At 36.5% G+C, this 17,244-nt stretch overlaps 2 protein-coding genes across 12 annotated transcripts; both read right to left on the bottom strand.

Moving 5' to 3' along the window:
• Positions 1 to 850: 850 nt before the first annotated feature.
• Positions 851 to 6,206, bottom strand: LOC116199969 (protein FAR1-RELATED SEQUENCE 4-like). Of its 11 annotated transcripts, XM_031530579.1 has the most exons (10): positions 3,587 to 6,206; positions 3,418 to 3,477; positions 3,207 to 3,336; positions 3,065 to 3,122; positions 2,666 to 2,956; positions 2,435 to 2,573; positions 1,923 to 2,079; positions 1,678 to 1,798; positions 1,373 to 1,427; positions 851 to 1,258 (listed from the first exon to the last, which is right to left on the bottom strand). In XM_031530579.1, the coding sequence occupies exons 1-2, from the start codon at positions 5,798 to 5,800 to the stop codon at positions 3,433 to 3,435; spliced, it is 2,259 nt and encodes a 752-aa protein (XP_031386439.1). In that variant the 5' UTR covers positions 5,801 to 6,206; the 3' UTR covers positions 851 to 1,258; positions 1,373 to 1,427; positions 1,678 to 1,798; positions 1,923 to 2,079; positions 2,435 to 2,573; positions 2,666 to 2,956; positions 3,065 to 3,122; positions 3,207 to 3,336; positions 3,418 to 3,432. The 11 variants fall into 11 exon arrangements, with proteins under 11 accessions (XP_031386439.1, XP_031386435.1, XP_031386443.1 ...); XM_031530575.1 differs by having other exon boundaries at positions 851 to 1,427; XM_031530583.1 differs by lacking the exon at positions 1,678 to 1,798.
• Positions 6,207 to 7,249: 1,043 nt separating this feature from the next.
• LOC116201080 (probable sphingolipid transporter spinster homolog 2) lies at positions 7,250 to 13,635 on the bottom strand. The gene is made up of 16 exons (XM_031532169.1): positions 13,280 to 13,635; positions 12,124 to 12,255; positions 11,723 to 11,824; positions 11,296 to 11,400; positions 10,886 to 10,961; positions 10,680 to 10,754; positions 10,402 to 10,504; positions 10,262 to 10,324; positions 10,061 to 10,121; positions 9,393 to 9,490; positions 9,182 to 9,258; positions 8,930 to 9,043; positions 8,547 to 8,666; positions 8,219 to 8,347; positions 8,003 to 8,081; positions 7,250 to 7,815 (listed from the first exon to the last, which is right to left on the bottom strand). The coding sequence occupies exons 1-16, from the start codon at positions 13,543 to 13,545 to the stop codon at positions 7,679 to 7,681; spliced, it is 1,737 nt and encodes a 578-aa protein (XP_031388029.1). The 5' UTR covers positions 13,546 to 13,635; the 3' UTR covers positions 7,250 to 7,678.
• Between the last annotated feature and the right edge of the window lie 3,609 nt (positions 13,636 to 17,244).

The raw sequence follows: 17,244 nt of genomic DNA, 5'->3' as shown, positions 1-17,244 counted from the left end.
ATTAATAAATTGAAACTGATCATGACCTATCATTACATGCAGTATCATGTTTACATAGTTACGATGTAAATTGCAATTGTATATTGGGATTAAACTATTTCTTCATTTCAAAAGAAAAGAATAAACCCTTATCGTCTTAGATAACGTGCAAGGAGTAAATGAAATGAATGTGGGTCTTTCTTATTAACTCTTTATTTTCAATTTTCAAAAATAATTCGACCAACCACGCCAACATTAATATCATATTTTTCTTTCAAAAAGATTATATATATTATTAATTGATTGATTTTGATATGTCCATATATCCAATGTATGTATCATGTATGTACATAAATGAGATGAAATTAATTTTGTCGGAGACAAGACGGCGTTGACAACGAGGGATGCGAATTCAAACAGTGCCCACAACTTGTCATTTGCGATTCACAACGTGGAGGCCGGGATCCAGTACTCCGTCTGACGATGCGATCTTCTCTTCACCCATTTATATTGCGCCACGTAATCAAACAATCAGCCGTTGTCGTAGCATTTAGCAACACCGTCGCAAGCTTTCAGTTAATCGCAATCTGCATCCCTATAGTATTTGTCCTGTTCAAATTCCCCCCAACACTTCAAATTTCTTTTCAAGTTATTCCAGCACCTCCAGCACTACCATGAGGGCAGAAAAAAAGATGGAAAAGAAAATATAACCGAAAAGACTCACATGGTCACATTTGTGAAAAGATCACATTTGATCCGGAAAATGGCCATTTCAGCCACAATATTTTTTTCCGTATCATATCGTTTAATTTTATGTAATAAGAATATGATAAGCTGAATCTCCCATTTCTTGCAGCATAACAATGTTGACTTAGGATACACTATGGTATATTCATGAAGCATGGGGAAACATGAGACAGCTGAAACAACAGGGGGCAATTCAAAAATGAGAAAACTTCAGGGAGCAAAACGAAAAATTTACACAACCATGATCACTGGTACGTTTCCAGACCATGCACAAGATATACCAAATTACATGCATAGAAAGGAAGACAGCATTTGACACGATCATTCATGGACAATTCATGTGACCGTGTAATTTCATCTTGGTCTTCCTGGCATTCATATTTCGGCAATGAATCTGACAGACAATTTTCGACCCTCCGAGTTTGAAGTCCAGTGGCATGTCTAAACTTCAACCACCGATATCAAGCTTCAAGGCTTTGTCTCCACAATTGCAGGTGACAGAACCTCTAAGAATACAGGACACGAGTTTTCACTGCATTGAGAAGAGTTCATATAGAATCTTCAGTCCACCGACTTGGAGTCTGGTAGCTTGATGGGGTAGAAAATTGCTATCCATTGACTTAGCACGATAAAAGCGAGTACCAACCGCAAGGAAGGCTTAGTTGAATGTCTTTCCTCTCCAACCACAATGTCAGAGACTTCTGCAAGAGCAACACCACCAATGCAAAGGAGGATGAGATCTTATAATCACGACAGTTTATATTTCTTAGGATATTTGAGATAAGCCACTCATTATTTTCAACAAATATCATTACTTTACGAATATAATATTGCTGACATTCTTAGATTAGAAGTACTTTTACAATGAAAAGTCATCGACCATGGTTGTCAGAAAACTGAAAAAGTCAGTATAAAGGTTTTATGTAATGTACAGAAACTCAAGATGTCAACCTCTATAAGTTGTTTTCCGTGGTTCTGCCTATTCGTACTAATCACACTTTCACCCGCAATGTTGGGAGCTTAGGTGCTAGCAAGGTCGCCAGTCGCACATCTTCAGACCACAAAATATTTACTAAAAACAAGAAAAAGAATTATTTTTCAGAAAATTTTACTATGTATATACTTTTTTACAGGAAAAACCAGTAATGCAAAACAAAGGGAGCCAAAATAAACAAAAATGAGGCAGCATGTAAAACCTCAAGTATCCATGGTGTTGGATAGCTGTTGCAGTACCTCCTGTAAGTTCCTTGGTAAGCCTCATACTCACACAAATTCAGCCTTTTGATGAGAATTTTCACTGTTTCAAGAACTCTACGTTGAGAGAGGCTCTTTTAGACTGGGACAGTAGATTTCCTGCCATAAGAGAATGAAATTATCACCCTTCAAAGGCACATACACTGAGAGACCAAAGTAAAGATTCTACTAAATAATGGTCTCTAGCTACTCTTTCTAATGCTTGTCACAGACTATTAATTACTCAGTAGAAATTTCGGATAAGATTCAGTCAGGATCATATGATGAACTTTGGTAACTCATTGGAAAAAGAACAAAAAACAAAAGAAACAATTTGGAGCTTTCTTCTCAGCAATTATAAATTGCGAGACTTCCTTGCGTCGACCAAAGGGAATGGCGATGAAAATACCAAAATGAAATGTAAATAAACCTATATTTCAAATGGACAAATACACGCGCGTACACGTAATCTTACCACATTTTAGGTAAGACTGTAGGACAGCATAAATTTATCATCAAAAGCATGGGCATTAGATGCCATTGACTAACATGTTCTCATGCAAATCTTTTGATGTCACTTCAAGAATTGCACAGGGTCATCCATTGGATCGATTCTGCATTAGAAGAGGGCACAATATCAATTTACGAAAGAAACTAATCAAAGAGTCAGCAAATTAGAAAAAGTAATCCATATATTTCAGACTACCTGAATATCGGAACAGGCAGTATGAGGTCTGAAATGCCCTTGCCCAACTAAGCATAAAACAGGGTATCACCATTAAATGCATAACATGACATAAATCCATTGTTAACCAGCCAGGTCTTTGACATAGTTGGTTGCTTGCTAGAAGGAAATGGTCTTCAAGTGTAACACTCTTTCTTGGTACAACTGGCGCCCTCTTCACCTAGCCTTACACTAGGCAGAGTTCTGATCAGTCCAACAACTGGAGTAACATACTATCCCATGCATCCTTTGCTGAGAAATTAGCTGAGGGACCTGCATGGGTCATAGAGTTTGATTTGCCCTAAACAAAATTGAATGTCGTGCGTCCCGCGCTAAATTTCAAGTACAAATCTGAAGAAACTGACAAAATTACTATGGTACCTGCCCTTGCATGCCATGCCCATGGACAATAGTTAGCACCACTGGACACTGAGTTCATCTGTTTTTAACACAAAACAAGGAATAGATAAAAGCACATTCTTTCCAATGTAGAGAAACAGACCACAATTATTACATGCTATACCATTCATTGTCTGGACATTATAGCTATCACCAGAAAAAGGCTTTTTGACTTCAATTTTTCTTGCACGAACTCGCGTGCTCTCTCGAGCCTTGAATCAATGAGGTGCCAACGCTTGTGAATTTGATATTCCCTACAACAAGTGCGGAATCGACTTTGAGCAACTAATGATTAAATATGTATTCTTCGACAAAATAAATTGGGTCCTTCATACCATTTGCTTGCCAATTCAGGTTATCCTCCCAAAGCTGATGACCTCTGCCCCTTTCTGAATCTAAAAAGTCGCAGAAAATGTAAGCATTTTAATTTTAGGTATACTTTGTCTTGTCATTATTTCTTTATGGTTAGAAAATACGAGGATTTATGAGACCAAGTAAACAAACCTTTCCTTCTTCAGGTATGCTATGCTTTTTCTCTTTTTCAGTGGATCCAATGTCGTGGTCAACTTTCGCAAGGTCATGACTTTCGTGACTAGGTTGCAAAATTGGCACATACTTAATGGAGTCATTCAGACTACTGCACTTCTTTATAGCTTCTTCAAGTGCGCTTAGTGCTGTGTCATAACTTTGTTTAGACAAAGACCCTTCATCCCCCAACTTAAGTGCCTGCCAACATATATCGTTGTACCTTTGGACTCTAGATGTAACAACGGACTGCTCTTGGATCATAGAATATCTACTTTTTGCAATCTTTGTCCAGCGTTTCAATATATATTGCGAAGGGATGCGATATGCACCACAAACTTGCAGAACAATCAATACATGTCTGCAAAGGAAACCATTGAATTCAAAGCAATGGCAAGAACATGATAAATCTGCAGTTGCTTCATTTCTCACTACAATATGATCTCTATTCTCTTGAAAATCTTGGACCCTGAAACTCGTGACTCGTCCATCTTTGCTTTCTTTCCTGGGATGACAGGCAACAGCTCCCAGGATTTCAGCCTGAAATTTCCTGAATACTTCATGAGTATACACAGCCGCCATTTGTTTCCCAAATGGTGACGGAGATTTCAAAGCAGGCTGTTTACGCCAACTCTCAAAATCTGATTTTGCTTCATCTTCATACTTTTCTAGTAAAATATCTCCATATTGCTCCAAAAACTCTTTTAAGGTAGTTCTCCGCTGCATGAACTTGTCAAAGAAAGAGCTCACACCATCTGACCGCTGTGCCTTAGACATCCCTGCCAAAAAGATGCCCCTCATGTATGTCGGAGCCCACTGCTCACGATCTTCGTATAGTGACAACAACCACATGTTTGCTCCTAGACCAAATCTATCAACTATTTTTTTCCACCTTCGTTCAAACTGTTCATTTGTAGAAGACCTGAAGATGCATTTATCGAGCTTCTTCCTGAAATTCTCATCCTGCATTATAACATAATTGACCTTCTCAGGTACCTTGTTCAGGATATGCCACAGACAAAAACAGTGACGAGAATCAGGCATGACTTCTGCTATGGCTTCCTTAAGAGCAATATCTTGGTCGGTGAGCATCACCTGTGGGGAACGCCCACCCATTGCTTTGAGCCACACCTTCATCAGCCAAGTGTAGGTCAACTTAGTCTCATCGGCAACCAGAGCACATCCGAGTAACAGGGACTGAAAGTGATGATTCACACCAATAAAGGAAACCAATGGCAACTTGTATTCATTTTTTATGTACACAATGTCAAAGAAGACCACATCACCAAAATGCCTATAATCAAGCCTGCTTTTTGCATCAACCCAGAAGACGTTCCGCAGGCGATGCTGTTGATTCAAGTCCAGTGAATAAAAGAAGTTAGGATTCTCCTCTTGCATACGTAGAAAATGGTCAAGCAGAGCCTGAGCATCTCCTTCATCCAATCGTAAGTGCACCTCACACTCGTGTTGATTCGTTAAATGCCCCACTTGATTGTGAGGTTTCTTACTGCCACTGAATTGTTTGGCCATCATATACATCTGCTTAGCTTGGCCCGCCTGCAAAGCATCTCGGTCATTCTCGCGGATATCTGGATCCCCATGACCAGTGGGGTAGCTCGCTTGATCAGGGAGGAGTTCGTGATTGTGCTCTTTTATGAAACTACAAATTATCCATCTTCCATCAGGCCTCCGCTTCACATGCATGGAAGCCTTGCAGTCCGTCTTTTCCCAAGACCGGTTAATCCTCCCCCGTTTCTTCTTGACAGGAAACGTCAAGTTCTCCGAGGTCGAAGCGGGTTCCTCAGCAGACTCTGGTTTGTTACCATATCTGGTGCAGACAAATTTGGCATCGATAAATTTCCCAGATATTCTCGACCGGCGGCTGGCCTTTATAATTGGATTGAACCCCACCGACTTCGCATAATCCTTATAAAATGAAAAAGCCTCCTCCTTTGATTCGAAATCCATGCCATCATGAAGCTCTACAGATTTCAGACGATCCACATTCCCCTCGTCTCCAAACACCGTGTCTCTAACATTTGATTGTGTTCCATCTACATGTGGTTCAATTCTATCATTAGTATTACAGGGAGGGTCCGTAATGTCCCCGTCCCGATCAGGCCCTTCATTTCCACCTCCACCTATATTACTATTCCAATTTGACCCAGCAGGCTGCCCAAGATCCATCTCCATGGCAGCTTAGTTTATCTTTAAAAAAAAAAAAAATGAACAACTTCTCTAATGTAAGTTTTCCTTCGGAACAACAGGTATAATGAAACATCAAGCTCAGATATGAAATTTAGCTTCCAATTCATGTAAACTGGATCTCATCTAAAGAGGACTGAGAAGCAAAATCAGAACTCAACATCCAAAATCCTAATCATAAACCCTAGCAATCAAATAACAGACTCTACAGATCAATTAAGACCCTAAAGATGGAGTTCGAACAACAAATTTAGCAGAGAGAGCGATCCCTTATCGTGATCGAGCTCGAAGAATCGAAGATCCAGAGAGGTGAGAGAAGCCTCGTACTGAGCAGAACTGAAGGAAGGAATCCTCGAAGCGCAATCGAGTAGGTGAGAAATTCCTGCTCGCTGCCCCCATTCCATCTGATCATTTCTTCATCTTGCTTTCTCGGTATTTGCATATTCATCCTTCACTTTTGTGAATGTTGACGTTTACCCCAGAGAGTGAGCATGACATTTCTCTTCAGTTTATTTTTAGGATCTGATTTTAAGATTTAACTCTAATTTTAATTATACTCACTACACCACAAAAATCAATTCTTTAAAGTCAAAAAGATATAAATCCACATACAATTCCATTATACTCAATTCAATTTTTAATATTAAATTATCATAATTATTCATTACTTTTTCACACTTTTTCTCATAATTCAACACCACAATCATTACAATCCAATTAAAATTAAAATCAATCAATTAAAATCAAAATCCAACTCCCAAACCAAACGCAGTCTTCAAGTTTGGCATGCACATCTCGTGGACATATTAAAGAAATTTGTTTTATTCTTTTTAATAGAAACATAATTCGATTCTCGCGTGGATCATAATGTTTGAAATCAAAAGATAATATGCAATATCAGCTTTTTAAGTAAGGGACGAGAAGCCCAAAATGGACAAAAAGATTAACCTATCAAACAATGGGGCTAATTTATTTAGGAAAAATCTTTTAAGTACTAACTTTAAATTTCGACAATAATCCCTATAATTTAGTAAATAGCCAACGACACTCGCTTATTTTAAAATTAGTCACACATCACCTCTTCTTCCGCAGATGTTATACCAAGAATACTTAATCGTCACCACGTGAATATAGTGATGTGAATATTATATCACTGTACTCCATAAACTGATCCGATATATCCGACTTTATGAAGCATAATGACACAACATTCACGTGGTAACGATGAAGTACTCTTGGCTCCACATTTGCAAAAAAAGAGACGGTGTGTAACTAATTTTAAAAGGAGATAACGTCGTTGACTATTTATTAAATTATAAGAATATCTTTGAAATTTATCCATCTTTTCATGACCAAATCGTATTTTTCTCCTTATTTTCCATCATCTCTATCAATTCCCCATTTATTACTTGGATATTGCAAAACACCAGTCTTCGATGGAATGGTAAAAACAGAAGATCGAGATTGAATATATGGAAATATTTGACAGAATAGTGAACGGAAAAGCATTAGTATATATTTACAAGCTTGATTCAAACCCTGCATGACGAAGATACCAAAGACACCGTGATCCTGACGAATAAATACATTTCAATCACCTCATCATAACTTCACCCCGAATTGTCGATCGATCATATATTAAGCGAGCGAAATTCTACATCCTCCAGCTTTAAAACCCCCAAGCACCCAAGAGCTTCACAATGGGGATCAACCTTCACCACTCCGTCGTTCACAGTAGCAGCGGGGGAATATATCTGTTATCACACAATCTTTGATCCAGGAATGACTTTAGTATGCAGTAACCCAGCAGCTCTATGGAGATGGAAAGTGCAGATTGATCACCGAGTAAAAAGTCCACATAGGAATCTAAGCTTTATTCCGATTCTCCGGCACATCATCCTTTTCGTTCCCTTCAAGCAGAGGCTCCAAGGCGGCTTTCTTGTTGGTGGGACATTGGTTTTCAACATCTTCGTTGAACCTGTCCATGCTCTTCATGAAAATCCCTGTCTCAAGATAATAACGTTGATTTTATGAGGTTAGGGGGGAAAAAAAGAAAAAGAAAAAGAAAAAATGATGCTCCTTCACATCAATTCAAGACTGGCACGAACAGGTTGAGAGGTTGAAAATCATTATCAACCCCAAAACTGCAGGTCAGAAATGAAAGAATGATCCCGAGCAAACTTCACGCACCTATAAACCAAATTCCAGCAGCAAGAAACAGGACGGATGTCAGAATAAGTGCGGTCTCCCTCCAGTTGTTAACGTGATCCTGCAAACAGTAGGATTCGAAATAATTCGGTTAGATTGGAGAGCCAAAGGATACCAATATCCTAAAGTTAATCCAAATACACATCGCTTCTGAAAGCTCCAATGCAAAACAAAATTGGTATGGTGAACTGCTTGAACCTGGAGAACCCCAACAAGTGGGGATGAAGGGACATCGCCGAAGATGTGGATTGAGACTGTTGACATTGCCATTGATAATGGTCTGAGACTTGGTTTCACGCAATGCAGGCACACAAAGTTAACTGGAGCCTGCAGAAGATCAATCAATTTAACCAACAGGCAAAACCGTCAAAACAAGTAGATCTTTTCCCGGGAAATAATGAGACCAACCAATTAAAAAATGATTCTAAACGGATGAAACAAGTAAGTTTATCATCCCAATACGGTGAGGGAAAAACAGAATTCTACAGACAGACTAATAATTCTATGAAAGCTCATAAGGAAGTACCTGTGTAGCAAATACAAGAAGTTCGCCCACTGAGAAGAGGACCATGAAACCGAACAAGCTCCTCATACAGAAGGCACCAAAGCAGAATGCTGCTCCCAGCAACGTTGCCCCAGAAAGAAGCTGCCAGACAAAGCAACAAGAGCAACTTGTAAAATGTTATGCAATTTACATGATTCACTTTCACCTAACTTTTCTGGAGGAGCTTTTCCAGCACAAAAAAAGTTGTTTTGTTCCCCCCCCCCCCCCCCCCCCCTTCCTTCCCTTTTTTTTTTAGTGTATAAGGAGAATGGGCACATTCATATTCCCATATCCTTGACAAATTTTATCCCACACCACCCTCCCTCAAGGAAAAGATGCGTCAAATTAGGAGTTAAGATAATTACCTTAAAAGCGTTAGATATCGTCGCAGTCATTCGGTCGAGAATGAATCCTCCTGCTATTGTTCCTAAGATCCCACAAACTATTGTGATCCCTCCAAACATCATATCAGCACTTTTCTGCAATTGGAAATCACAAAAATGTCAGAAAATTAGTGAGTGTGGTTACCAAGTATCAACCAAATAAAAGGAACTAAGATAACAGCTAAAGCCTGCTTTCACAAGAAATACACATAAATAATGGACAAAGACCAATACCATATGATAAATGTTATAACCAGCCTTCGGGCCCCAGTACGAGTAAGCTCCAATAACAAAGTTGTAGGCTATATAACCTGTCAAAAATTGAAATTACAAATATTGAAACTTAAAGTAACTTACTCATGTAATGCACTTCTCTTCACAGCAACCAGAGGAAAATGGAACATATGATAGTAATATGTGGGTAAGGAGACTTGAAGGGAAATACCAAGAACATTCACGACATAAACTTTATCAACGAGAAGCGCTTTCATGTCATTCATAAATCTCGACAACTGGAACCAAAGCCCAGAAGTAGTATCCAACCTGCCGCACAAATAAAGTGTGGATCAGAAAAGGAAAAAGAAGGACCTTGCAAATTATTTTAGATTCCCTTCACACATTTTGATCTTTCTCCATAACTCATCAGCTCAGGAGGCAATTTCTGATTGTTTATCTGGTATTAATATTTTCCCCTTCAAATATGTACATTCTTGTAGAAATTCTTGATGCACAGAACAGCGGAAAAAAGAAGCTCAAATTTTCATTGACATACTGCCATTCCCCTTCAATCCAATGCCAATAAAAGAGAACTTTCAAACTAAAAACATTCATTTTGAGGAAGTTTCAACCTTTTTTCACAGATATGGGTTTGCATACCTTGAACTCCAACCAAGTTTTTTCATGGAGGATCATGTTTATTATATGCACTCACTCAGACTTCAGAAAAAGTTATAACAACTTAATCTTATAAGCTGCCTTTTCTCTCTCAGTTTTGTTGGCAACATCCTCACTTGCTAATTTCACAAGTAACAACTAATGCTTAGGGCTCCAGTTGGATTCATTATCCTTCCCTTGCATATATAACAAGAGACATAAATAGGCAATTAAACTCACTTGGAAGTCTTATTGGCTGTTTTGCTGCTACCTCCCACATTTCCATTCAAGTCTGAGACTTCTGCAAGAGCAACATATTCAGCACAAAGGAGGATAAGAACTTGTCTGATTAGAAGAAATAGACATCTTGCCTCGATAACAAATATCAAATAGTGCTAAGGACAAAAATTTCACTCAAGAGATGTAAATGTTGGGAAGCACCTTCACTGACAGCATCAGCTGTCACAACAGATGCGGCCTTCTTCGATCCAGCAGGAGCAAAACCTGTGAAGAAAAAGGGCCAGGTCTAAAATCATGTTGTTTCGACACTGATTATTTATTTAAGCTGATCATCAATGCACCTTTTAACTGCAAAGGTTTCATCACAAATCCCAACACAGCAAATGGAAGCATCAACAAGGCCTCTCCCCAAAATGCATACCGCCAATTTAAGTGATTTCCAACCTGCCATTAAAATTTTTTCACAAAAATGGATATAGTAAAATCAAAAAATGAAGTTGAAGTCCACTCGTTAGAAGAAAAATACAAAATTTGCCATCTACATGTTGTTGAGTTTATCTTGCCATATTAAACAGAGAATAAAACTAGAAATTAGAATCACTATGGAGAGAATACTCACAAATCCACCGTATACATAGCCCAAAGCAACTCCAGTGGGTATACACATGTAAAACATTGCCAGCCATGCAGTTTTCTAGTGCAAAATTATAAATAAAAAAATTGTTATTATTATACCAGGTACATATATATGATACAACAAACACAAAAGGAGACTTTTGCCAATTAAATATGAAAACGAATAAGAGAAGATCAGATTTTACATGCCTGAGCTGCAGGAGCATTATCATCAATAAATGGTGCAGCAAGACTGATGAAAGAAGCTTCGCCAACACCAACCAACCTGAAAGGAGAAGATTAAATGCATTCATCAACACTAAATAGTCTAAATTCATAGAATCGGCAGTTTGAAATGGTCAAACAAGGCATGCGGTCTTAGGTCCTATAGGCGGATCAGGGTGTACAAACTGCTTATTTCAACAATCGTATTAAAAACATAAAAACCTTTATAATTGCCCAGGTTAATTAAGAAAGTAGTCGTTCAGTTGTGACTGGTCCAGTCTGGTTACCACAAGTCAGGTACATATTACCACAGGCTCAAGACCAGGCCAAAAACTGGTAGTTTGATTCCTCTTCTGATAACTTATTTTTTGAATGTTGAACTTCCCTTAACTTACATGCGGCATATGGCGATTGACCAAAAACTGAAAGAACTTCCACACCCAGCCGTAGCAAAAGTCCAGACCGAAAGTCCAACTCCAATAAGCCTAAATGGATTGATGCTGCATATAGATAGAGTTTTGGACCATATGAGAGGCACAGAATTCAAACAAACCAGCAAAAAATTGGCAACCAGAATGTGATGAAATCCACTAACCTATAAGGTTATATTAGCAAAGTAATGTTCTCTTTACAATATTATGCTCTCAAAAATGTTACAACCATTAAATGCATGCAAAAATTCATGAAATCAGTTTTAATTGATTTCCCGAAGTTTCCATACCCTTAACAGAATGATTGTCCAATAGAACTCGGACTATACTCTTTCACAAGATTGAACTCCCAAGCAAAAGCTTAACTTAAATGTGCCACCAGAAGTATTACCTTTTTGCCAAAGATGCAAATATTGGAGAAGCAATGAGAAGCCCAACCATGAATGCGGACGACAAAACACCGTCTTCAAAATTATTCAAGTCAAAATCACCCCTGTGATAAAGAGGATAATGCAAGCCCAAGAGGGCCCAACATGGTTAAGAGAATAATCATATTATCCAACAACTAAGTAGAACCACAAACTGTGCTAACTTGAATTAAGCATTGGCCGTCTCATAAAAGAAAATGACCAAGACTAATACTACATATTTTAACATTAAGTCTATTAGCAAGATCACATAATTATCAACAAGATTACACTTATGTTAATAATTTCACACTCAAAGTTACTGTGGGAGATCAAAAGGGAACAGATAAAGCTGCATAATCAACAAAAGACGAACAAGTCTTACTGGATTCCTGTTCCTGACGTGCAAATTCCTTTCTCTGTGCATGTACCACGACTTCCATTCACACCATTGCTCGCGATCGCTCCTCGATCAACATAATTCAACATGTTGATCACACAGAATATTATGAGCAGCCTGCAAAAGGAGCATCATCCACAATTTAAATCAAATCTTTGGAACTGGATGTGCAATTCAATCAATTTAGTTCAAGGACCGAACGCAGCAAAATACAATAACACGATCTACAGTCGCAAGGCAGTAAGTTTTCGTTCAAAAGCGCACCCACACTAGACTATTTTCAGTAGAGATAACCCACTAAACCATTGACACGTCCAGCATGCTGATAGAATGATCAAATAAGATTCTCTTAACAACTCAGTTCACTTTCTTTGATAGAACAACCTAAAGCTAATGAACTGAACGAAGTAAGTATCTCTTCCAGCACAAAGTATCACAATCACATATAGCCCTCGGCCATCAAGAATCCCAATCATACAACTTGAACTCAACAGTTCATAAGGAACTCAAAACTCTAATAACCAATTGGCCCGCAGCAGAATTTGCTCCAACCTCCATGCTAAACAAAGCACCTAGCTCTAGTCCCGCATCCCAAAAAAGAATTAGACTTCAGCCATCGATAGCTCTTTAGCAGACAATAGGCAATAACACCATAACACCATAGAACAGATGACAATCCTATACCTTTTACTGCCCTACTAATGGATCAGTGACTCAATAGCAATAAGCTTATGCTCACTCCCACTAGCAGAATTTTCATCTATAAAGTATCAGCTTGGGAGACGGTGGACTCAATTTTAAAAAGTACTTGATAACAAGTAGATCCCCTCCCCAAATTTCTCTTCTGCAAGGCCAAACTGCTAAAATAGTATAGTGGGTTCTTCTCAAAAATCGAACTTCCATTCATCCAAGCCACCAAACCTCAGAAAATAACCAAATTTGAATTTTAAGTCAAACTCCGGCGTCTGCAGCTGATAGAAAGCATTCTAAGTTCTAACAACCCAGACCCCTAGTGAGCTTCTCCCAAAAATCGAAACTATAATTCATCTAAGCCACCGGAACCCACAAGAGAAAGGGGGGGTGGGGGAATGGGGGATGGGTTGGAAGCGGAATTCGAGGCGAAAAGTAAAGTGGGTTTAACCTTTTGGGGGTGAACCATGAAGGGTTGGTCAGGGGATCATCAGCAGTTGGTGGTCTCCTCGCCATGTCTGAGGAATTAGAACGGGGCTTCTTCTGATTAGATTGCTTCTCTCCCTCCTCCTTGTGCTCCTTATTGGTGGGTCTGGGCTCTGGGGGCTGCCTCTGCTTCTGTTGCGGGAATTCAACAGCCGAAGCCGTCGTCGTCTTCGTCTTCGTCTTCGGCTTCTGGGTCGTGTTGGTGCGGCAGGGGCTGTCTTGTATTTCCATCTCAACTACGCAAACATAAAAAGCTGCTAACGTGACAGCCCCTTCCCCGACCCCCGAGAGAGACAGAGTCGGAACGACGAGTGAGAGAGAGAGAGAGGTCAATAAATAATAAATATTATCGCTCGTTCCTCACTGTAATTCTTTTTTTCCCCCTTTTTGATTTCTTCTTTTTTGGTAAATAATTTTTCCCTGTTATTAAGGGATTGTTTGTTGGTTCACCGGTTGGTTTGACTTGGACACATCCGAGTTATCCGCTTTGACATTTTTGCATTCTCAGTTTTATGCTTTGTATATACTTTTTTAATGGAATTAAGCAAAAGAAAAAAAGTATATGTTTTTTAATGATTATAATATATCTATATAATAAAATAAAATCTGATACAAAATTCGTGTATTTTCTTTTTTTACCAAAAAAAATCCCGTTGGAACATAAAAATAGCTCTGAATATCTTTTAAGAAGGTTACATTGAAGATTTGTTGATTTTTGAAATGGGTATTTATCTAAAATGGCCTATGATTTGTCCGTTTTGTCAAATCTATCATATACTTTTTTTTTATCAAATCTATCACATGGTTTACTTTTTGCATCAAATCTATCACGGCGTTATCTTTTCCGTCAACATCTAACGACCGTGCTGACGTGGCGCCTACGTGGCAAGTGTGGCCCACTATCTCTCCACGTGCCACGTCAGCACGGCCGTTAGATGTCGACGGAAAAGATAACGCCGGGATAAATTTGATGCAAAAGGTAAAGTATGGGATATATTTGACAAAACGGACAAACCATTGACCATTTTAGGTAAAACCCCCCCTTTGAAATAAATATCCGATTTGGCAAAAGAATGATTAAGATGTGTTTTTTTTTAAATAGATGATCATAATTCGAAATAGAAACTATATCTTTATTAATATATTAATATGAATATATAATATAATAAAGTGAAAATATGATGGACCTGATCAGACAGTTGCAAAATGTATGGATTGCTGAATAAGAACTATCTCGGTTTTTAAGCCTATTTTTAGCAAAATTTTAATTTTAAAATATATAAATTTTTGTTGTGTTTGACGCATCACTATTTTCTCAAGTTTTTTGAACTTTTTTTAAAAAATAAGTTTTTAACTTTTATTTTTTAAAATTCTCAAAACATATAAATATATAAATTTGTGATATCAGTTGTTATTTTCTTCTCTTTTTTTGAGCTTTTTCAAAACGAAATTTATTATTTTAAAATCATATAGATATAGATTTATGGAATCAGTGATAGTCATTATTTTCTCTATTTTTCTACAAATATTTTATGAAAAATAAAACAATTGTACTATTTTTTAAAATATTTTTAACAAAACCAATTTTTTATCTTTTGAAAATATTAAAATATTTTATGAAAAGATCCAGATAAAAAAATTAGTTAAGATCATATTTGTCTTTCAAAAAAAATTAATCATGTTTTCCATATATATGATCAATTATATATTTGTTTTTCAAATAGAGAAATTACCACACATAGACTATAATCGATCTGGTTTTGAAAAAATATTGTCACTACTGGACGCAAGTTCTTTGAACTTTCACACACAAACGAGTTTATTTTAGTCGATCTGCCAACCATTAGACACATACGTGAGTTTATCGATGTATTTTTTTCACACTCAAAATCTTTTAGAAGTTTTGAGTCGTCCGATATTATGTATGTGGTCAACATAAGATTTGATGTAACTTGTATGAATCTTACCAATATTGAACAAAAAAATTTCCATTTTAATTTTTTAGTGCATAATCTCCTTTTATTTATTTATTTTATGCCACGTGCACAATCTCTTTTCAAATTAGAGAACATGATTTTTTTTGGCTAGGGTGGATGTGAGTTTTTAGAATTTTCGAACATGAGTTTTTCAATTTGCCTATTGTATAACTTATGTAGTAATGTACTAATTTGAATCTTTAATTTTTCAATTTTTTTTACTTATATTATCTAAATGATTTTTAATAATCTTGCTTTTTTATTTAAGTTAAATTTGTTTTGATCACATCAATATTAATATATTTAAAATATATAAACCAAAATAATATATATTAATATATATTGTTTAAGACACGCATATATGTAATCATATCGTTAAAAGAGAAAAAAAATAGATAGCGTTTTATCCCATACAGCGCATGGCCTCCATGACTAATTTCACATGTAATTAAATAGAGGTTTAGCAACTTGAGTTGGTTCAGATGATTCGGTGTCTCTTCTTTTAAGTGAAACTCGAGTTCGAATCTTGTGAATAGAAAAATTTTACAGAATGAACAATTTTATAAAATTTACAAAAGGAACAATTTTATTCTTTATTGATCTGATTTGTCTTTAATTTAAATTAAGAAGAACTTGAATATAAGATGGTACTAGAGAATGACCCACTCTATGCGCTGAATAAAAAATAATTACATATTGAAAATCATCGCCACCTATGACAGATGTTGCATAAATTATATTTCGTTTTATGATCTCTAATATGCCATGCGTAACATGCGAACTTTTATATATTAACTTCGTTGTAAATAATATAAAAAATAGTAAAAATAATGAAAAGTTATTTATGGTGAATTTAAGTTACGAGAGAGAGGAGAGAAAAAAATTTAACATGGGAGAAACTTGAAAGAAAATATTCAAAATCAGTTTTTTTCTATTTAGATGATACTTATTTAAATGAGTGATTTAGTAAATTTATAATATTTATTTTTTGTACTTTCAAGCGGATAGTTACATAACACAACTCTCCCTTAAATAAGTACACGCAGTATAGATACATGAAAAAATAAAAGGTCTATGGAATTTCCTTTTGGATAAAACATGCCAAAGCCCACGTACAAAACAAGAGAAAAGGACAATGAAAAGGTGGTTTAAGGAAGGTCAACACTATCACCAAACACTCCAAACCGATTGGTAGATATGAACATACAATGGCAGAGTAAACCAACTCCCTGCCATCCAGTCGTTGCAGAAATAATGTCTTACTTCGATAATTCAGGGTGTGTTTATTTTATAAATAATGTTCAATTCAGCTCAACTCAGGTTCACTTATTTTCAATTCAACATCACAATTATTATTATTATTATTATTTTTAAAATATTTTTAACCATTCAATTCAATTTTTAATATTAAATTCTCGTAACTATTCATTACTTTTTCACAATTCAACAACACAATCATTATTTTCTCTCAAATATTTATTATTTTTACACTTTTTCTCATAATTCAACAATACAATCATTACAAACCAATTAAAATCAAAACTCAATTCAACTAAACTCTCAATCTAAACGCACTCTCAGGGTGTGTTTGTTTTGGGAAAAATATTCAACTCAACTCAACTTATCTTAAATTCAACATCACAATCATTACTTTTTTATTTTTAAAATATTTTTAACCATTCAATTCAATTTTTAATATTTAATTCTCTCAACTATTCATTACTTTTTCACAATTCAACAACACAATCATTACTTAATCATTATTTTCTCTCAATTATTTATTATTTTTCACACTTTTTCTCATAATTCAACAATACAATCATTACAAACCAATTAAAACCAAAACTCAACTTAACTCAACTCTCAATCCAAACGCACTCTCAATCTCTCGCATGAAGGCTTCCATCGACGAGGCTAAGGGCTGTTTGTTTTTAATTATACTCAAGTTATAATT

Source organism: Punica granatum, chromosome 3 (assembly GCF_007655135.1).
Source record: "Punica granatum isolate Tunisia-2019 chromosome 3, ASM765513v2, whole genome shotgun sequence".
Classification (NCBI taxonomy): Eukaryota; Viridiplantae; Streptophyta; class Magnoliopsida; order Myrtales; family Lythraceae; genus Punica; species Punica granatum.
The sequence above is the reverse complement of the archived record's forward strand: the minus strand, read 5'-3'. Positions and strand labels throughout refer to the sequence as shown.